The sequence below is a fragment of the Mobula birostris genome, chromosome X (genome assembly GCF_030028105.1).
Source record: "Mobula birostris isolate sMobBir1 chromosome X, sMobBir1.hap1, whole genome shotgun sequence".
In the NCBI taxonomy this organism is placed as follows: Eukaryota; Metazoa; Chordata; class Chondrichthyes; order Myliobatiformes; family Myliobatidae; genus Mobula; species Mobula birostris.
Genome location: NC_092402.1, coordinates 68,100,455 through 68,123,375, shown reverse-complemented (window position 1 = coordinate 68,123,375; position 22,921 = coordinate 68,100,455). Strand labels below are relative to the sequence as shown.

The window sequence follows — 22,921 nt, the reverse complement described above, 5'->3', positions numbered from 1 at the left end:
GGATAGAGGGAGAAAAAGGAGAGAGAGAGAGAGAGAGAGAGAATGTATGTATATAAATAAATAACGGATGGGGTACGAAGGGGAGGTGGGGCATTAGCGGAAGTTAGAGAAGTCAGTGTTCATGCCATCAGGTTGGAGGCTACCCAGACGGAATATAAGGTGTTGTTCCTCCAACCTGAGTGTGGCTTCATCTTTACAGTAGAGGAGGCCGTGGATAGGCATATCAGAATGGGAATGGGATGTGGAATTAAAATGTGTGGCCACTGGGCGATCCTGCTTTCTCTGGTGGACAGAGTGTAGGTGTTTAGCAAAACGATCTCCCAGTCTGCGTCAGGTCTCGCCAATATATAGAAGGCCACATCGGGGGCACCGGATGCAGTATATCACCCCAGCCCACTCACAGGTGAAGTGTCGCCTCACCTGGAAGGACTATCTGGGGCCCTGAATGGTGGTAAGGGAGGAAGTGTAAGGGCATGTGTAGCACTTATTCCGCTTACAAGGATAAGTGCCAGGAGGGAGATTGGTGGGGAGGGATGGGGGGGACGAATGGACAAGGGAGTCGCGTAGGAAGCAATCCCTGCAGAAAGCAGAGAGAAGGGGGGAGGGAAAGATGTGCTTAGTGGTGGGATCCCATTGGAGGTGGCGGAAGTTACGGAGAATAATATGTTGGACCTGGAGGCTGGTGGGGTGGTAGGTGAGGACCAGGGGAACTCTATTCCTAGTGGGGTGACGGGAGGATGGAGTGAGAGCAGATATATGTGAAATAGGGGAGCTGCGTTTGAGAGCAGAGTTGATGGTGGAGGAAGGGAAGCACTGATCTCCCTCCTGGCACTTATCCTTGTAAGCGGAACAAGTGCTACACATGCCCTTACACTTCCTCCCTTACCACCATTCAGGGCCCCAGACAGTCCTTCCAGGTGAGGTGACACTTCACCTGTGAGTCGGCTGGGGTGATATACTGCGTCCGGTGCTCCCGATGTGGCCTTCTATATATTGGCAAGACCCGACGCAGACTGGGAGACCGCTTTGCTGAGCACCTACGCTCTGCCAGTGAAAGCAGGATCTCCTAGTGGCCACACATTTTAATTCCACGTCCCATTCCCATTCTGACATGTCTATCCACGGCCGCCTCTACTGTAAAGATGAAGCCACACTCAGGTTGGAGGAACAACACCTTATATTCCGTCTGGGTAGCCTCCAACCTGATGGCATGAACATTGACTTCTCTAATTTCTGCCAATGCCCCACCTCCCCCTCGTACCCCATCCGTTATTTATTTATATACACACGTTCTTTCTCTCTCTCTCTCCTTTTTCTCCCTCTGTCCCTCTGACTATACCCCTTGCCCATCCTCTGGGTCCCCCCTGCCCTCCCCCGTCTTTCTCCCTAGGCCTCCTGTCCCATGATCCTCTCATATCCCTTTTGCCAATCAACTGTCCAGCTCTTGGCTCCATCCCTCCCCCTCCTGTCTTCTCCTATCATTTTGGATCTCCCCCTCCCCCTCCCACTTTCAAATCTCTTACTATCTCTTCTTTCAGTTAGTCCTGACGAAGGGTCTCGGCCTGAAACGTTGACTGTACCTCTTCCTAGAGATGCTGCCTCGCCTGCTGCGTTCACCAGCAACTTTGATGTGTGTTGCTTGAATTTCCAGCATCTGCAGAATTCCTGTTGTTTATCTATGGAAAAGAGTATGGTTGACTTTTCAGGCCAAGACCCTTCTGCAGGACTCTTTTCCATAGGTGCTGCCTGGCCTACTGAGTTTCTCCCAGCATTTTGTGTGTGTGTGTGTTGTTTAGATTTACAGCATCTGCAGATTTTCTCTTGTTTGTGAAGGGTAATCCTAGTTGGGTTTAAGTCCAGTAAAAAAAAAATAGAAATTCTGACATGCCAATGGCTTATTGAGGATGAATTGTGTTTCTATCTCACTTTTGATGATGATTGGGCTTCTTGACATCTAGTAATTAAGTTCTTAAGGAGTTTATGACCTTAAAAACTTAAATTTTGAAATGGCTATAGGTGAGTGGCTATAGATGAGGATAAGTATGAACCTTGAGGGAAAGAACTAAATTCAAATTGCAGGAGTATTCAGCAGAAACTTGGGAGGGGTAATTACAAAAAGGTGACTGAGGGCAAGTCTACATCTGACATGAACAGTGTTTAAAGACTAACTGCACTGAGTACAGGTCAGGTATTTCCCAGTAAGAAAGAAGAATAAGTATGGCAATGTCAAGGAACCTTAGATGTCTAGAGAGGATGATCTTAGTCAAGAAGTAAAAGGAAGCTAAAATTAAATGGAGCTCTTGAGGATCATAAAGAAACTCAAGAAGGGAGTTGGGAGAGTCAGAAGAGGACATGGATAGTCCTTGGCAAGTAGAATTAAAGAGAACCCAAAGGCATTCTAGATTTCCCTCAAGACCAAAAGGATAACTGGGGAGAGGGTAGGGCCACTCAAAGATAAAGGAGGGAACGTGTGCTTAGATGTAGAGGACATGGGTGATGTTCAAATTGAGTATATTGCATTAGTATTTATCAAGGATATGGATGAAGAAGATTGTGAGAACAATACAGAGTGTGCCACCGTGTCAGCACATTTTGAGATAAAGTAAGAAGTAGTATCGAGACTCGTAAAGAATGATAGGCCGGGTAAGATCAGAATCAGGTTTAACTTCACTGGCATATGTCATGAAATTTATTTTGTGACAGCAGTACATTGCAATACATAATTCAAAATTACAATGTGAAATATATATAAAAAAAATTTTAGTGCAAAAAAAAAGGGAAAAAATAGGGAGGTAGTGTTGATGGGTTTATTGTCCATTCAGAAATCTGATGATGGAGGAGAAGAAGCTGTTCCTGAAACGTTGAGTGTGTGTCTTCAGGCCCTTGTACCACCTATTTAATGGCAGTAATGAGAAGAGGGCATGTTCTGGGTGGTGGTGGTCCTGAATAGTACCGCCTTTTGAGATATTGCCTTTTGAAGGTGTCCTGGATGCTGGGGAGGCTAGTGCCCATGATAGAGCTGGCTGAGTTTACAACTTTCTGGAGCTTTTTCCAATCCTGTGAAGTAGCCCTGCCATACCAAATAGTAATGCAACCAATGCACATCAAAGTTGCTGGTGAACGCAGCAGGCCAGGCAGCATCTCTAGGAAGAGGTACAGTCGACGTTTCGGGCCGAGACCCTTCGTCAGGATGAAGGGTCTCGGCCCAAAACGTCGACTGTACCTCTTCCTAGAGATGCTGCCTGGCCTGCTGCGTTCACCAGCAACTTTGATACGTATTGCTTGAATTTCCAGCATCTGCAGATTTCCTTGTGTTTGCAGTAATGCAGCCAGTTAGAATACTCTCCATGGTACATCTGTAGAAATTTGCGTGTCTTTTGTGACATGCCAATTCTTCTCAATCTCTTAATGAAATATAGCTGCTGTCATGCTGCCTTCATAATTGCATCAGTATGTTGAACCCAGGATGAATCCTCAGAGATGTTGACACCCAGGGGCTTGAAACTGCTCAGACTTTCTATTGCTGATCCTTGGGGCCTGATGGGATATGCTGCAGGTTATTGAGAGAGGCAAGCAATAAGATTGATTGATACAGCATGGAGTAGGCCCTTCCAACCTTTTAAGCTACACTGCCCCAGCAACCCCACTACCCTGATTAACCCTAATCTAATCATGGGACAATTTACAATGGCCAATTCATCTACCTGGTACATGGAAAGAAACCAGAGCACCTGAGGAAAACCCACACATTCAATGGGGATGCAGCCACTCAATATACTCTCCGTGACATATCTATAGAGGTTTGTCAAAGTTTTAGATGTTGTGCTGAATCTTTGCAACTTTTTAAGAAAGTAGAGTTGCTGCAGTTGCTCAAGGACTCATCTGTGGATCTGAATGAATACACCATGGTTGTCATAGACTTTATAAAAACAGTTGTAGACGAGTGTGTCCCCACAAAATCAATCAGAGTCTTCCCCAACCAGAAGCCCTGGATGAAACACGAGATCCACAATCTGCTGAGGGCCACGTCAGAAGTTTGGAGACAAGAAAGATACAAGAGGTCCAGGTACAATCTTCAGAAAATCAGCTCACGGGTGAAGTGGTAGGAGGCTATGTCGCTTGACTTCGCCCCCACTCAGTTTACACTTATGACTGCGTGGCTAAACACAATCCAATGGCATATTTAAGTTTGCTGACGACACCACTGTTGCAGGCTGAATCAAAGGTGGTGATGAATCAGCATGTCAGAAGGAGATTGGAAATCTGGCTGAGTGGTGCACGACAACAACCTCTTACACAAGAACAAGGAGCTGGTTATTGACTTCAGGAGGAGGAAACCGGAGATCCATGAACCAGTTCTCATTGGGGAAACCAGAGGTGAGAGGGTTAGCAACTTCAGATTCCTCAGTGTTATCATTTCAGAGGACCTGTCTTAGGTCCCACACGCAAGTGCTATTATGCAGAGTCCTGGAACATGGCTTAGTCCAAAGCAATCCCATAGTTGCTCCTCTCCCTCCTGTGACCACCTTTGTTGTCTTAATCTCTGGAGCCTTGCTCTTTTGCCTCTGCCTGTATGCAGGTAGGAGGACAACCGAGTTACTAGGTTTCCTAAAATGTGGTCTAGGCATGGGAGAGTAGGTATTCCTTATTGTAGTATAGCAGTGGTTGAGTGTGTTGGGACCTCTGGTGCTGCAGGTTATGTGCTGATGGTAATTGGGCTAGGATTTCTTCAAACAAATGTGATTGGAAAAACCCAGCTATGATTATGAAATGCGTTAGGGTGTACTGTTTCTTGTTTGGAGACAGCATCGTGCAGTATCTCAAGAGCCTGATCACAGTTGGCCGATGGTGGTATGTAAACTGCGGTCAGGATCACAGAGGAGAACTCTCTTGGTAAATTGAACAGCCTGCCTTTGATCGTTGGGTGTTCAAGGTCGAGGGAACACGAGAACAACAAAACCGTCACGTTGGAGCACCACAGAGAGTATCATGAAACACACCTTTTGCCTTTTCCGAATCAGTAGTTCAATCCATCTTGTCTCAATGGTGGTATAGATAGCATAGTAGAATACAGGGAGGTGCAGATCAGTTTCAAATATGTGTTGAGAAATGTCAGATAGAATTTATTTCAGCCACATGTGAGGTGTTGCAGTTGGGAGGTCAAATGTAATGGGACAATACTCTGTTAGTGGCAAGACTTTTAACAGTGTTGATTTGCAGAAAGACCTTGAGGTTCAAGTCACTGCAAAGGTTGATAGGGTGGTAAAGAAGGTGTGTGGCATGCTTGCCTTTATTAGACAGGGCATTGAGTTCAAGATTGGAAAATTACTGTATGTTGTAGTTTTATAACACTCTAGTCAGGCTGCACCTGAAGTATTGCAACACACATCAAAGTTGCTGGTGAACGCAGCAGGCCAGGCAGCATCTCTAGGAAGAGGTACAGTCAACGTTTCGGGCCGAGACCCTTCGTCAGGACTAACTGAAGGAAGTGATAGTAAGAGATTTGAAAGGGGGACGGGGAGATCCAAAATGATAGGAGAAGACAGGAAGGGGAGGGATGGAGCCAAGAGCTGGAAAGTTGATTGGCAAGTTGCATTCATTCAAGGTGAGAGGGGTAAATTCAAATGAAATGTGCTGAACAAGTCTTTTTTACACAGTGGCGGATATGACAGTGGAGCACATGTATGAGTTTTAAGAGGCTCTTCAAATGGCACATAAATGTACAAGAAATTAAAGGATACAGACATTGCATAAGGAGAAGGGATTCATTTGATTGGTGTTTAACTACAAACGTTTGTAGTTCTGCAAAATATTGCGTCAAAAGGGATTGTTGTGCTGTACTGTTCGCTAATCCAATTTATAAGAAATGGGCAGATACCTCCTGCAGAACGTAACAGCAAAGTGATAATGACCAGCTAATCTGTTTTACTGATGTCATTTAAAGATAGGACATAAGACATTTGGTAGGATATTGGGAGAATATGTTCTGTATTTAGTGCTACAGGGTCTTTTGCAACTGTCTAAAAGAGCAGACAGGACCTCTGATTTAACTCAGCAATTTTCTAGTTCCCAGACTTGGAGTAACTTAGACTTAGGTGCTGAGATCTATTGACTGATATGTGAGCCCAAAACCTTCAGACTCGAAGTAGAAATTTTACCCATTGACCCACAGCTAACATAGTGTCAGGTATTACTCAGTAAATTGTGGGGTAGGTATAGTGTTTTTCTTGTGGCTCATTGCACTCTGCTGTAAATAAAAACAATTTAAAGTAATCTAATTGAAGCATGGTGTGGTGAGCATTGCTTGGTGCTTCAGAGGCTGTATCATTCTACCAAGCTATTGTTTTGTATCTATCATCCTTATTACAAAGAATTTCCTATCACTGTAGTGCTGTCAAGTAAAAGCCAAATTAGAGAACAGGTAACTTCAAATAGCAAGTGAAAATTTGGAGGCTTGAGTTCTCTCTTTCTGCCCTGGTATTGAGATAAAGGAGCATATAATAGATTTGTTGAAAACTGGATAATAGGTCATGAAGGCAGGCTGGCAACATCTACAACTATTGACGTAGAAGCAATAAGACTTGCTATGTATTTGCTTTTGTCAGTAAATTGGTAACAATGTTCATTTCGAAGATAGATGAGCTGGAGTATAAAAAAGAATGTGCTTGGATCAGGATTTTACATTGAATTTTGTCTGGTTCAGGGAATATAAAGAATCAATGTAAACAAAGTGAATTGGTAAAATATAATTTGGTCGTTAATCTGGGTGTATATATACTGAAATTGACTGCTCATATTTTGACTTTGTGAACAGAGCCCACTGGAGATCTGAAGGTATGTTGGTTTCTCTGAGTCCCTGAGACTGAATTTCAATTTGGACAGTGTTATTCCAAAACATGTGATATCCCTGTTGACATAGATAGACTTGTACACTGACCAGGACTGTGTGGTAGGGGATAACTCTGAATTTGAACTAAACTGTTTACTCAAGTTCTGACATTTCTTTGCTTTTTTAAAAAAAATTCTGCCTAACTTTGTGTATAAAATTTGAGAAATGTATATTATCATAAGTGTTTTAGAAGCAGAGTTTGGTCGCACAACACTAATCGCTGATTAGTGTTCTTTTTTATCACTTGTGTGGGGTCAAAGTGAATAAATAACCTAATGTATGTAACACAATAGACCTTTCAAATAATCCAAGATACTTCAAGTGACCTACTCCTTGAAGGATAGTGAAGTATTGGCAAAGGTATGGATGGGCTGCTTGATTGCTTAAGTGATTTATTGGTGCTCGTTGAGGGAATGATTTCTATTCCTCATAGTATGGGATTTATACATTTAAAATATACTGTGTCAAGAATATAGCACTCCTGTAGTGAATTAAATAATTCCTGCTGCAGAATGAAGTTTGAACCCATAACATGATTGTAAGGGTGCTTTTATTTTTTAAAAAACTGTTCTTAATTGGAAACTCGCCTCCCAATCAGCTAGAAGTTTTAAGATTCCATCTTCCTTCCTCTGTCTCAACATCAAGCACCACAAAGGAAAATGTGCAAAGTGCTTTAACTTCTCTAATTTTCCTTGTGATAATTCATCTGTTGCTGGATGAGCAACACTGTCGTGAATCAATGTCAAAGTACACCTGCAATAAGTCACTAAATTGCATGTTAGCAGGGCTCAGTGTATTTTATAAACAAAGTCATCATTGATATTGTAGAGAGTGAGCCTAAGTAAAGGTAGGTTTAAGTAATATTAATTTATTGGGTTTTACAAGCATGTAAGCTGAGAGGGAGACAGGATTGGAGTGAATTCACTGGTCAAATTCATGTATAATAACTCAGAAGGAGTCCATTCTGCCCACCAGGTCCACACTAGCTCCTAGGAGCAATCCCAATAGTCCAATTTTCTTCCCCTTTTATATTTCCTTATTTCCCCTTTTATATTTCCTTATTTCCCTGCAGCCAATTTTCTCTCACACATGCCCACCAATCCCCCTTTGATTCTTTTTGCTGTTAATTTCTACTAAGGGGGGTAATTTGCAGTGGCCAATTAACCTATCAACCTGTCTTTGGAATATGGGAAGTAACTGGAGCATCTGGAGGAAGCCTACTCTGCCATGGGAAGAACATGAAAACTCAACCCTGACATCACTCAGCTAAGATCAAACCCAAGGTCCTTGAAGTTGTGAGGCAGCAGCACAAACTGTTGTGCTGCCCTTGTGTATTTTGTCTTTTGCATTCTGTCCAAGTAAACAGCCTGTGTGAGAAGAAATTAAATTTAAGAATGTTGAAAATACTTGGCAGGTCAGGTAGCATCTCTGGAAAGAGTAAAAAAAACTCAAACATTGAGTCAGATCAAATGAAGGGTCATCGATCTGCAATATTAATTCATTTTGTGTCTCCACAGATGTTGCCTGACCTGTAAAGTATTTCCGTTTTTTTTTCAGATAACTAACATCCAAAGTACTTTGCTTCTGTATTGGATGCTGGAAGAATCTTGCCAGGTACAGGAGCAGTATCCAAGTTTTTCATTGGGCTGGGACTTTTTCATTGGGGGGTGAGGGGTAGAGGAGTTGGGAACAAAGTGGTTGACATGAAAGGTGAAGTTGACTCTTCATTTAGCTCATCTTTGTATTGTACAAGAGCTTTGTCTGCCAATAATAATGCCAAAAACAGTGACTAATTAGAAGGGTGAGACGGAAAACAAACAAAACTACAGATGCTGGAATCTGAAACAAAAATAACTGCCAGAACTTAACCAGTCAAGCAGTATCTGTAGAAGGACAAAACTGTTAATGTTTTGGGTCAGAAACCTTTCCTCATAACTGTGAAGAATGGAGAGTTTATAAATTTTGAATCAGCTCGGTGGAGGAGTGAGGTGCAAGTCAAAAGACTTTATGGAGTTTGGTTAAAACAGTTCAGCTGATAGGTTGCATGAGTACTGACTGTCAGCAAGGCATTTTTTAAAAAAATGGGATGAGAAAGGGACATGTATGTGAAAATGGAAAACAACGAGAAAGCAATTTGAAGTTGAAAACTTCTTTGCTCATTCCAGAAGGTTGCAAAGTGACTAAACAGATGAAAGGCAAGTTCTATTTTACAGTGGTCCTCAGTATGGCAGCGGTGGAAATGTGAGTGGGATTGAGAATTGAAGTTCCATGCAACTGTGACTGCTCATCATCTTGATCAACTGTCCTGCCTTAATGTATCTCTATATTGTCTTTTGTCTTGTTCCTCACTTCTCTCCCTTGCTCTAGTTTGAAAACTACGCCATCCATTCTTTTCCCAGTTCTGAGGAAGGGTCCTTGATCTGAAACGTACACTGATTTCTCTTTCCAGAGGTGTTGCTTATTCCAGCATTTCTGTTTTTATTATACAGTAGATCACAGATCCTTGCTCCAGTTCTGTTAAAATTTCGAATTTGATTTATTTTGAATTCTTTCATCCATTTCTACTTTCTGTTAATTTCCTCTTTTCCTCCTCTTTTGTGTCAATGTGTGGTCAATTGATCAGATTTTACCCTTAGTGACCTCTGCTCTGTAACTGGTCAGTAAAATGCGCAGAGATAAGGTGGGTGTGACAGGGATTGCGTGCCTTTCTTGTGGAGTCTGTCAGCAAGGGAAAAGAATGCATTTCTTGATCATTAAGTGGTGTTTGATAACCAGCAGTTTTAGAGAGTTACAAGTACAAATCCACTCCTTTGTATTCTTTTATATTTATAAGCAAATTTTGTTCTCAATGATTTTAGAAAATTTCTTCCTTCATTTTTGGAAAAAGGCACTTAAGCCAGCAGAGATTTACGCAAACAAGAGAAAATCTGCAGATGCTGGAGATCCAAACGACATACGCAAAATGTTGGAGGAACTCAGCAGGCCTGGCAGTATCTATGGGGGAAAAAAGGTACAGTCGACATTACAGGCTGAGACTCTTTGGCGGGACTGGAGAAAAAATTTAAAAGGTGGGTGGAGGGGAGGGAGAAACAAGGTGATGGGTGAAACTGGGAGGGGGAGGGATGAAGTAAAGAGCTGGCAAGTTGATTGGTGAAAGAGATACAGGGCTAGAGAAGGGGGAGTCTGATAGGAGAAGACAGAAGATGATGAAAGAAAAAAAAGGGGGGAGGAGCACCAGAAGGAGGTGATGGGCAGCAAGGAGATAAGCTGAGAGAGGGAAAAGGGGATGGGGAAGGGAGAGGGGCATTACCGAAAGTTTGAGAAATCGATATTCATGCCATCAGATTGAAGTTTTCCCAGATAGAATATAAGGTGGTGTTCCTCCAACCTGAGTGTGGCCTCATTGCAACGGTAGAGGAGGCCATGGATTGACATATGGGAATGGGCAGTGGAACTAAAATGGGTCGCTACTGAGAGGTCCTGCCTTTTCTGGCGGACAGAGCGAAGGTGTTCGGCGAAGCGGTCTCCCAATCTACATCAGGTTTCTTCAATATACAGGAGGGTGCACTGGCAGCACCGGATATAGTATATGACCCCAACAGACTCACAGGTGAAGTGTCACTTCACCTGGAAGGATTGTTTGGGGCTCTGAATGGTTAGTGAGGGAGGAGGTATATGGGCAGGTGCAGCACTGGCTGGGATCAGTGCCAGGAGGGTTATCAGTGGGGAGGGACGAATGGACAAGGGAGTCACAAAAAGCAGAAAGTGAGGGCAGGGCGGGAAGATGTGCTTGGTGGTGGGATCCCGTTGGGGATAGTGGAAGTTGTGGAGAATTATGTGCTGGATGTGGGGACTGGTAGGGTGGTAGGTGAGGACAAAAGGAACCCTATCCCAGGTAGGGTGGCGGGAGGATGGGGTAAGAGCAGACGTGTGTGAAATGGAAGAGATGTGGAGTTGATCAACACAGCTAATGACTCTTTTGAACAGCATTAAGCTGGTGTTATGTTTACCAGATGCCAAAATCCAGATTATGGAAAATCAAGTAAGTGCTCTGATCTCCTGTGTTTCCAACCATGAAGTCCATGTGGGCTAAGCAGATCAGATCTGAATCCCAAGGGTTTTCAAGTGACAACCTGACTAGCAAGCATTGAGGAAATTATTGATAATGTCATGGTTTATAGATTCACCGTAGGGCAGTATTGAACACGTTCATTTTACCTGTGTGTTACAGCAGCATGTGCACCAGTTAGTCACAAGATGAGCTGGGTCATTTAAAGTCCATGAGAGCTAATAGACTAAAAAAAGTGTCATGATGTCAGCAGTCATACCAGCTGCAATGTGAAACAGGCACATTCTGAATCCAACTTGGTGCATAAATTGGAGCAGTACTTGGCTCTGAAAACCTGTGGTATTCTTGGCTGTTTGCTTTAAAGCAAATCTGAGTCTGTAACAAGCATACATTATCAAAGTGTCTTTCAGTAGTATACTTGATTGTTGGCTTCTTTGTGCTGCCTCTCTCAAACATCCAAGTAATCTTGCTGAACTTTCCTGTTTTAAATCAAAACATGAAAATCAACTTGGAAGCAAGAAGATTTGAACGGTTGGTGTGTGAATTATTGCACCATTTACCTTTGAGACCTACTTTTAAATTTAGCACAGGCCACCAGTTGCGAAAGTTCAAAAGACACAATTGGCATCCGAGGCAACATGGGTCATTGCTACCAAAATGCCTATACTGGACACTATAACTAGTAACAAGTCACTGAGGTATCTCAAAGGGAAAGTGTTGCTTCCCACCGAAAACATTTCCCACCTTGATTATAATGCTTGCACAGAACAAAAATTTAAAAACAACTTGGGTTCAAAGGCAAGAATATAGGTAATGGATAATTGAAGGAAGAGAAACGTGAATGTTCATTGATTCTAAAGGGTCGACAAAGTAATTTTATTTCTAATTTTGATGCAGAGAGCCTTCTGATGCTTGAAGGCTACAGTAATCATGGTCAATGATGTTTGGGCATCAAAGAACAAAGTGAACTCCCAACTCTCTTTAGGGTCACCTAATAATTGTGTAAAGCAGTTTATGGATGATCTGTAAATTGAGCTATGACTCAGCTCAATTGAAGTATTTTAATGTTTTTCAGGATTTGGCTGGAAGCTGCCATAATAGTTTTCAGATGAATGCTTTAACCTCCAGTGAAAATGTAGTGATCACAATTTTAAACTGGTTTTGAAATTTCATCATCCTCCTTTGCTTCTATTCCATAGAATCACACTTGTGGCCTGAGAATCTCATTGTATTTGCTCAGCTGAAGAATTCACTTGATTTTTAAATAGCAGTTGTAAAATTCTGATGGTTCATGTATATTTAATTTGTTATTGTATTTTCTTACACTGACTTGATTCACATTACCCTCTTAACCTATCGACCCATGTCTTTTGGATATGGGAGGAAACCGAGCGCTGAGGTGGACCCATAGACTCGTAGTGTGAGTGTGTAAATTCCTTGGAAAGTGTCCTCGATCTGGATCAAGCTGGGTTTGCTGGAGCTGCATGGAGCAGTACTAACTCCACCTCCCCCCCCCCCCCCCCCCCACCACCTTCCCTAATCTAGTGTGGTTAAGCAAGAACCAAACCTGTCCATTGTAAAAAAAAAAACTTTTTGAGACATTAAACATCCTTTTTATCCTCTGGCTAAATTGAACAAAAACCTCAAAGTTCAGGTGTGTTAGTTATCTTGAGATTTAATGCTGCTTTCTTTCCTGTACGTGCAGTATATGAAGTTCGGGATTGCTACTCTGGGGAATCTTTTTGCACGTCTGCATGGCACTCCCTTGGGCCTAAATAATGCATTTCCATACTCACAAAACCTTGCAGTGATTAGGCTTTTGTTCTGATCCTTGTGACTCCATCAAGGCTATTGTTGAATTTGCATTAATTGTGTGAATTGTGTGAACCATACAAGAAGGAAGTGAATTTTAGAACAGCACAGCACAGTACAGGCCCTTCAGCCTAAGATGTTGTGCCATTTTTTTTTTTACCTACTTCATAATCAGTCTAACCCTTCCCTTCCACAGAATCACTAACAAGAGAAAATCTGCAGATGCTGGAAATCCGAACAACACAAAATGCTGGAGGAACTCAGCAGGCCAGGCAGCATCTATGGAAAAAAAAATGCAGTCCACGTTTCAGTCCGAATACATTATACACATTTATAATATATTTCAAACCATGTCAATTCCATCAAACAATACAGTTGGATGTGCTGAAAAGCTGAAGCATTCAAGGGCACATTGGATTACAATCCACCACCCACTAGTAAACCGAAGGCATATTAAGCTTGGCATACACAAAATATTCTGCAGATGCTGGAGATCATGAGCAACACACAAAAAATGCTGGAGGAACTCAATGGGTCAGGCAGCATCTATGGAGGAATATAAACAGTTAATGTTTCAGGCTGAGACTTGGAAAGGAAGGGAGCAGAAGCCAGCATAAGAAAGTGGGTGGAGGTGGAGGAGAGCAAGCTGGTAATTGGGGGGGGGGGGGGAATAATATGAGAAGCTGGAAAGTGATAAAAGGTAAAGGAAAAGGGCTGAATCTGATCGGAGACTACTGTGGACCATGGATAAATGGAAGGAGGTGGGAACCAGAGAGTGGTCATGGGGGGGGGGGGGAGATGGGTTGAGAAGGCCAAATGAATGAGGGAGAAAATGAAAAAAAGAGGTGGAGGAGCAAGGCAGTAGATAGCAGAAGTTTGAGAAATTAATGTTCATGCCATCATGTTGGAGATTACCCAGATGGAATGTGAGATGCATTTTAAATGAGATGAGGTATCTGCCACAGCCATCCTTTCAGGTAGTGATATCAAGACAGACTTCCGCTGCTATTAAGGTAGAAAGAAGTAAGGTTTCCTTGATACTCTTCTGAACTTGCCAAGTAACTTGTAGAGTTATCCACCTCTCTGCCATGGAAATGGGTCCTTGTTCACCCATTCAGGCCTTTCATAATTCCATAGATCTAATATAAATCTCTCCTTGATGTTCCCTGAAATATAGTAACTTAGCTCGTGTTTTTTGAAAGTTCGAGTCTGACTATTCTGTCAACTTGCCCTTCAGAATTTCTTCCCAATAATTTACCTAATACTGATCATTTGGCTGACTGGTCTGTGAGTTGATCTATCCTTTTCTTAAGGTAACTGCCATGTAGGCAGATTTCCAGTGCTCTGGCATGATACCTGTAGCCAAAAAGGATTGGAAAGCAATAGACTGTAGTCAGTCAGAGCGTCTGCCACTGTCACCCATTTTAAGAGGTCAGGCTGCATTTTCTCCACCTGTGGAGATGTCTCCATTTTCTGAAAATGCTAGACTTCTTGAAATAGGATGATAGAGTTGTACTGAACAGCTCACCACATCCATGCCAACCTATTTGCCTATTGATAATTAATCCTACTTAACTACATTAGGATCTTAGCCTTCCATTACTTGTCTATATAAGTGTCTGTTCAAAGGTCTCCTCAATTTAATAATTGCGTCTGATTCTACTGCTTCCTCTGGTAGTGTATTCTAGAAGGTAACCAAATCAGGTTACCCTTCAGCCTCTTTCAGTTCAGAACAAATAAACCAAACCTATCTAATCTGTCTCCATGGCTAAAGACTTCCAATCTAGATAGGATCGTAGTGAATCTGTTCTGCGCTCTCTCCAGCACAATCATGTCCGCCTTATAATGTGATGACTAGAACAGCATGCAATACTGCAAGTGTGACCTAACCAGTATATTGTAAAGAACTCCTGTGTTCTATGCCCAAACTAGGAGGGTGAGTATGCCATATGCTGCCTTTACCACTTTTGTTACTTATTTACCACTTCTAGAGAACTATGGACTTGAATCCCAAGGTCTCTCTGTTCATCAACATTCTTTAGAATCCCGTCAGTTACAGTTTATGTTCAACTCCTATTTGACTTCCCAAAATGCATCTCCTTGAACTTGTCGGGGTTTAATACTACTTTTCAATACTCCGCCCAACCTACTATCAGATTGCTATCCCCCTCAAATTCCCTATAAAACTCCTTCCTCTCACGGAAACCTATCCCTCTTGTTTTGGGAGGTAACAACACACAAAGCATGTAGAAATAGTACAAGTGATTTCCTGCTATGCCTTCCCCCTTCCTCTTTTCTCCCTGTCTTTCAGATCTGAAGAAGTGGCTGAGATTAAGAAATGTAGGCACAAGTTTGTCATCAATGTTGTGATTACCGTGCACCAACCATGATTTATTGATCGTTTTTACTGGAGGAAAAAGTCCCAAATCACCAAGCCACATGAGGTGACAAAAAATGTGGTTAAAGAGGTAGGTTTCAAGTCGGGTCTAAAAAGCACTACAGTCGTGCTGCTTCCAACCCATATTATTTTGAAGGTGCATAACCCTATGGAACTAGTACACAATGTACTTGCAGTTGATATCTATTGATACAGAATTAATGCAAGAAAAATTCGGGAATTTCTTGGTTCCTTCCAGCCAGACCATCTTGAACCAAATGATTGCCTCCTGAGATGGTTTCTGATGATGCTGCAGCCCATAGATATTTCTCACCAGGTGATTTTAATAAAAAAAAACAGGGTAAAACAAAATATAAAATCCAAAGGACATGGAAATTGTAAATGATGAAAAACAACATATTTAAAGTGGGGGAGAAGCTAAGATGGAAAAGGCATGATGGCATAACATTAAAGCAGTCTTTTTTCTTTAGCCATACCCACATCAACAATGTCTTTATTAATAAGGTAATTTGAATTGGAGTAGCTCATATATTCTTTTGAGCCTGCTTTATGTGGTGAGCTCATGGTACTTTATCCACTTTCCTGTTTGAACACCCTATGTCCCTTGATTCCTTTGCATCAATGGATTTTTAAACACCCATGTCCACAGTTAGAACATTGAAAAGATTTACAGCCAACTGTAATTGCTAATTTCATTTCACTTCTGACTGTCTGATATCTTACCCTGAAACTGTCTCCAAGAGAAAGGAAACAACAATCCAGTATTGAGCCCTTTCAGAATCTTATATATATTGGTGAAATTGCCTCTTACTCTTCTAAACTTCAGATAACCTTTGACAAAGTCCTGCATCCAGTTAAGTGGCTTGGCATTTAGGTTGAAGTAGTCAATTGGATTCAGCACTGGCTTGGCAGGAGAAGCCAGAGAGTGCTAGTAGATGGTTGTCTCATTGATGGAGGCATGTAACTAGTGATGCGTTGCAGGGGTCAATGATTGGCCAATTGTTGTTTTTTGTCATTTGGAACGAGGCAGAAAACTGACTAAGTGGACAGAAGAGCCTGTTTCTGTGTTGTAACCCTCTTCATGACTAATATAAGTCCATTCTACTTGAAATCTAAAACTGACTTGCACAGTGGTTGGATTAATTGCAAGGTTAGTCACTTGAGTAACAAGAACAGGAAAACAGAGCATTTTCTTTTGAAACAACAACCACCATTAAAAGGTTGGCATTGGAAACATTTGTGTGACCTTAAAAATGAATCAAAGTTACTCTGCAGGTTCAACAAGCAATCACAAAGGCAAATATAACATAGACCTTCATTGCAAGGAATTTGGAGTACAACAGAAAAAATCTCTTGCTAGGATTATACAAGGTTTCAGTGAGACCACACCTGCAGTACTGTGTACAGTTTTGGTTTCATTTCCAGAAAGACGTTTGCCTTGAAGGCGGTGCATGACCCCGGAATTGTGAAGTGAACAGCTCCAATAACTATGTACAGTCATTAGGTTCTGTTTGTGGTCATTCACCACAAACAGAAGTGTGCCTGGAAAATCCTTACAATACATGCACAACAAAAATATTGATTATGAATTTTCTTAATGATGTACAATGGGGTGTAATTCAGTTGATTTCAAGTGAGCAAATAGGTTTGATCCCGAGTGAGCAAACAAGCTGAATTGTAAAGAATTTAAAAAATATAAATATTTTTAGAGATTCCAATCCAAGTATCTTGAGCTATGTGTTTGTTTTCTATTTTGCCAGAAATGGAGAAATGTTTATTGGCCCTTAAATCTCTCTGAGGGTTTAAATTGTCATTAGAAATTTGAAGAGAATAACGTTTTCCTCCAATTGGCCGTAACTGAAATGTCAAAGGGTTTGATTGCTACAGAGGGAATCTAGTGCTGCAGAAGTACAGATAATTGGCCAGTATTACACCAGAAACTGGCAAAATTATTCATTCTAATGTAAGTTGATGTAATTAATTTTCTATTAGAAAAGAAAGTCTCTTTTTCCTGAGGTGTGTAAGCGGAAATTTAAAATTTTGTGAAGGTTAATTAATAGAATGATGACTACATTATTTGGTTTTAAATGTGCATGTCTCCCTATGACAATAATCCAGCATACTCTTCTCATTTTCTGGGCAATGATTTTTACTTCCCAGTGAGCTCTGTTTTAACTCTTTAGCCCTTTAGTAATGAGATCCATTTGTAACTGGCACCCCTATTGTATACAAGCAATGTAATTAAAAAAAACATTGTATCGAAAGGATTATGTAAAGTCGTGCATGGAGAAGGGACAAAGATGCAATTTTGTTTGCAGTAGACATGCACAATACTTGTTTTAACTGGGATTGGGGAGGAGAGTTGATTTTTGTTTTTAAAAATGCTAACTACACTTTGAATAAACTAATTATACTTTTGTCTTTCTCAATTTGACAGTGGATGTAATGAACAATGTATTTAAAGTCCTGAACAATTTGCGCAAATTAACTAGAAAACTGTGTGTCTCAGGTTGGCTTATGAATAAAATTGCAAAAAGAACAAGGTAGAGTTGGACAATAAATTGAAGAACACTGCCCAATGCTAGAATTTGAGCAAGAAATTTTGAGAATAGTTTAAATAAATACCATTCTTGCAGTTTGTGTTCCTCTAGGTTGAGTCTAAAATATGGATTATGTTTATGAAAGATATTTTAAAATGTGTTTGGGGTGGTTGAGAGACTGGAGCCCAACAGAAGCCTCAATGATCTGGTAGAATGATTGAAGCAATGCAATTGTTTGCAGACACTGGAAGTATTGTCTTTCAGTACAGAATGTTCAGGGAAATTTAAAAGATGTTCAAAATTATGAAGGGTTTATTAGAGTAAACTACTTGGCAAGAAGGTTAATAATTAGTGTGTCAATTTGTTAAGGAACATGACTGGTATCATGAAGGATCTCTCATCTGCTCATAGACTGTCCCACTCCCATCTGTGTGAGGAGGCTATGTAGCATCCATGCCAGGACCACCAGATTCAATAACGGTTGCTATTCCCAAGCATTAAGGCTGATCAACACCTCCTCCCACTGATCTACTCCACCACGCCCCCAACCACTACTATTTTATCATTTCGTGTCAGTCACCTTGTGTACAGACACTCCTGTGCCTTGCGTCACTTTATGGACATACAATCAAAAAATATGTATATATTGTCTTACGTATGTATATGTATTGTGTTTCTTATATTGTGTTTGTTTTTTTTGTGCTAGGTCACATCTGAGGTAACAAATACTTTGATGCACTTTACACTTGTGTACTAGAAATGACATTAAACAGTCTTGAATCTTAAAATGTGAGAATGCACTGCCTTAAAGGATAGCAGAAGACAATTCAATGGGGAACTTCAAAAAGGTTATTGGGTAAATATTTTGAAAATATTTGTAGACTATGGAGAAAGAGCGAGACTATAGAACCAATTAATTCTATCAAAGAGCCAGTATGTGCTGGATTGGTCTCCATGTGTTCTATATGATTTCCAAAACAAACATCACTCCTTTTCACATTATCACCTTCATAGCTTGCTGTTCCAAAGCATCGACAATTCTTTTCTTCCCATAGATGCTGCTTGACCCGCTGAATTTCCTGTGTGTTGCTTCAGAGTCTCTTGTGCCTCCAAATTTAATTCCATATTAACTATAACCCCTAGGACAACAGAAAAAAATAAATGCAATTCAAGCCTGCAGGCTACGTTTAGTCAGCGTGCTTGTGGGAGTTGAAATTTGTCCATCCTTCTGGTATAACAACAAATTTCACTACATATGCCAGTGATATTAAGCCTGATTCTGATTGTTGATATTTTGTTGACTCTTTGAGGCTTGTTTATTCTTACAGTACTCTTAAGTACTGCAAAAAAAACTTTGCATCTATTCAGGAAGTGAGGAATTTGACAGCGTTAATGGAGATCCATGTGTTAAAACAGTAAAATATTGCTTTATGGCCTTCAGTTGCTGGCCTTTTAAGTCAATTCCAGAGGCCTAGCATCTATGAGCTGACTTTCTTTTTTTTACCCTGTTAAATCCAATTACTGTAGACTGGCAGAAGACTAGTAGACAGAGGTAAAATTGGGTTTATTCCTGCTGGCGATTGACAGAAATTGAATTTAACAGCTGAAATGCTAACGTCCTTTCACAGGTGGCAGGCTTCCAGACTTGTGGACCAGTATGAAAGTGACTTTGAACTCCCCTTTTTCCTCTCCTGATGTGTGAATATTTGAAATGTCCACAGAAGGTTGTTTCTCTATTTCTTCCGGAGATGATTTAAAGTTCAATAGAAACAGTAGTTGTAACCTAGTGTCTTTCTAAGTAGCCATTTAATTATGTAAGCCTGAACAATAAATGTCTTGAAGCCACTTCATTTAACGTCTATGTTCCATAGTGGTGAGAAGTTGAGATGATTTCTCTTGGCCCTGAAACCCCTTTCCAAAATAAATACATGATCATTCTTGCTATTTCTCTTTCTTAAACAACTTTAAAAGCCCTCTTCTTGACTATGCTTTCAACAACTGTCCTTTACCAATGTTCTGCTCTTCCTTTACATTTGAAGAATTTTGGAGATAATATCTAATCTTTGCAGAGTGCAGTGTAAATGGAGTTTGTTCCATGCCCTCTCAATGGAAGTCTCCATTACACTTGAAGCTGTATAGCCTAAGCTAAAGAAATGAAAACTGCTATGCACAGACACCAATGTAAGGCAGTAATTCAGTTAGATTCAACACAGTTGAAGCTTGAGGAATAATGACTATATTAAAATTTTACACTATTGTGGTAGCATAGTTACATCAATTTTGAAAGAAATATACATACCTGCCTGAGACTTGATTGAGGAGTGCAGGACTGTTTGCTCAGACAGTTCTGTATAGAATTTCCAGTGGGAAGAATAGTGCTGACCTAATGGTAAATGTACAGTATGTGCCATCATAACTGGAATAATGAGTTTTCTTTATCTTCAGTCTGTGGCCATTTCACTCTATTTAGTATGATTTGAAAGGGAGTTTGTGTACAAGTATTTCTACATATTAGAAACGTTGCACAATTTAAATTTCAGTTGCCTTTACACAATCAGTAGCATAATTTGTATTCTGGTTTGTAGTTTTCGTCTTTTTCTTTGGAAATAATCTTTTTGAAGTTTTGTTAATTTGAGATTAACTGAAGAGTGATTTAAATTTTAAATGATCAAAAATAAACTTCGACTGGAACTTCCCTAAGTCAGAACTCAGCATGCAATGAGATGAAGTGAACATAGTGTGGTGAAAGCTGACCTTTAAACTGTGTGAAACCAAAGAATTGCAGTTTTAAAGATATATCTTTTTAGTAGTTTCAAAACAAAGTTGTGCTTTACAGAATGAACAAGTGCTTTTCTTTAAAATGTTTTTTTTGGTGTCTAATTTTGTAGAAGACAACTGCAGGAGATCTCTTGATGGAAGTACATTTCACTCCTTGCCATAGAGGGAGTACAAAGAAGGTTCACCAGATTGATTCTTGGGATGGCAGGACTTTCATATGATGAAATACTGGATCGACTAGGCTTATACTCGTTGGAATTTAGAAGATTGAGGGGGGATCTTATTGAAACATATAAAATCCTAAAGGAATTGGACAGGCTAGATGCAGGAAGATTGTTCCCGATGTTGGGGAAGTCCAGAACGAGCTGTCACAGTTTGAGGATAAAGGGGAAGCCTTTTAGGACCGAGATGAGGAAAAACTTCTTCACACAGAGAGTGGTGAATCTGTGGAATTCTCTGCCACAGGAAACAGTTGAGGCCAGTTCATTGGCTATATTTAAGAGGGAGTTAGATATGGCCCTTGTGGCTAAAGGGATCAGAGGGTATGGGGGGAAGGCAGGTACAGGGTTCTGAGTTGGATGATCAGTCATGATCATAATAAATGGCGGTGCAGGCTTGAAGGGCCGAATGGCCTACTCCTGCACCTATTTTCTATGTTTGTATGTTTCTAAAAGATGTCAGTTGAATTAACCAAAATTCATAATTCTGCCTCCCAACCAACTTCTAGGTTGCCTAACCAAGTAATAATTTGTAGTCCTCTGAATTCCACTGCTCCATATTTATCCTTTTCAAATGTAAGCAGATTTAATGCACTCGCATCTGAAAGGCACGCTTTTAGACCAAATTAATATCAAAGTTTTCAGCTTTCAGCTGCCTGTTTGAATTCTGAAATCAGGATGGAGCTTCTTGCACTCAAATAATTAATATTTGAAAATTTCTAACATAAGCATTGTTATATTTTGTATTTAATAACTTAATTCCATACAGTCAGATAGATCAATGGATATCTTTAAACTAGTAAATCAGCTGTTGCATTTTTAAGGCTTAGAGGGAGGAAAATTAAAAATATATCTTAGTCTAAGGATCTGGCCATAAACTTGTCATCCCTAATCGGTTGTGGCACTGATATTGGCCCTTGGAATGCTAATACAGAAGATGTGCATTGGAAGGGGTTGTGGCAACAAAATTTTTTTTGAATGAGTGTAGGCATCAGGGTGGCAGTGGACATCAAAGGTTCATTTATTATCAAAGTATACAACTCTGAAATACTTCTCCAGGTAGCCATGAAACAAAGAAAAAAACAGCAGCATGATCACCAACCCCAAATCCCACCTTCCTGCACAAAAAAAAACAGAAAATGAAACGGGTACATTGACCCCCAAATCCCCCTCCCCCGCACACAAAAAAGAGAAAGATCAGGCAAAAAACACAGTATAGTTTAGTCCAAGTCCATATCCAAAACCCAGAAAACCTGGGTAACATTCTACGGGCACAATGGCAAGCCTTTCCCTCTCCGGCAGAGCGATTTCTCCCAGCAATCAAAAGGCAGGCAACCAGCGCTCACCTTTTGCATTTGCCTTGATGTTTCAGTCTTCCTGGTCGCTTTAATCGGCAAAATGGAGTCGAACATTGGCTTGTGCCCTGTCCTGCAGCCTGTTCACTGTGAGGTTCGCGCACAATAGCGAACCTCTTAGAGACTGCAGGGCACTGAAACACTCAAATGATCTCTAAACTGCAATTCACAGGCTCCAACCTTCCAGAATCACATTCAAGATGGAAAACAAACGTAACAGCTATAAAAGAAATGAAATTCATAGTTTCATGACCTATCAAAAGATGTCAACCAAGGAGCATTGTATGCAGACACCATCTTGACTGGAGGTAAATTTGTAAAAGAATCGGGTATAAGTGTGATTTAGTTTGGGGCAGGCAGCAGAGTTTTTTTGAGAAGAACTTTGTGTGCAGGGAGGAGAGTGAAAATCTGGTAAATATGGTATTAAAGAATTTAAGGCAAAGAAAATTTGGAAAGGTTGCCATCACTAAGTGTACAATGTGCTGGAGGTGGATGTATGCTGTAGCTGTGTATGGGAGATTACTTTTAAACCTCATACTCATTTGTCAAAAGCAAATGCAACATTTTCACTGGCATAAATGTCACTTGTAATTTTTCTCACCCATGGGTTAAGCTGTTAACCCAGTTGTGCCAAAAATATAATCATGTTCTCACTCATTCCATACCGCCTATAGATTGGAAAGCTTCCGATTAGTGCATGTAATTTCTCTTTAGCCAGGTACCAGGTCTCCTGTGCTGTGTTGAGATAAGATGCGAAATCATTGTTAAATTTTTTTAAAAAGGAAAAGTTCGATTTAGGATCCTGGAAACCTAGCTTTGAGTGATCGTCGCAAACAAGAGTAAATCTGCAGATGCTGGAAAT

The 22,921-nt window shown here is 40.7% G+C and overlaps 1 protein-coding gene across 16 annotated transcripts in view; it reads left to right on the top strand.

Annotated features, from left to right (window-relative positions):
- Positions 1-22,921, top strand: part of ikzf4 (IKAROS family zinc finger 4) — a 171,101-nt gene that overhangs the window by 35,843 nt on the left and 112,337 nt on the right. For 4 of the 16 annotated variants that reach the window (XM_072249048.1, XM_072249032.1, XM_072249031.1 and 1 more), the window contains 2 exons: positions 8,447-8,503; positions 9,777-9,899. The exons of 6 other annotated variants lie outside the window; for them this stretch is intronic. In XM_072249048.1, the coding sequence (XP_072105149.1) occupies positions 8,447-8,503; positions 9,777-9,899 (180 nt within the window). Of the gene's footprint in view, positions 1-8,446; positions 8,504-9,747; positions 9,900-15,081; positions 15,239-18,414; positions 18,565-22,921 lie in introns of those variants that run through there. 6 more of the 16 variants (XM_072249042.1, XM_072249036.1, XM_072249035.1 and 3 more) reach the window with 4 other exon arrangements.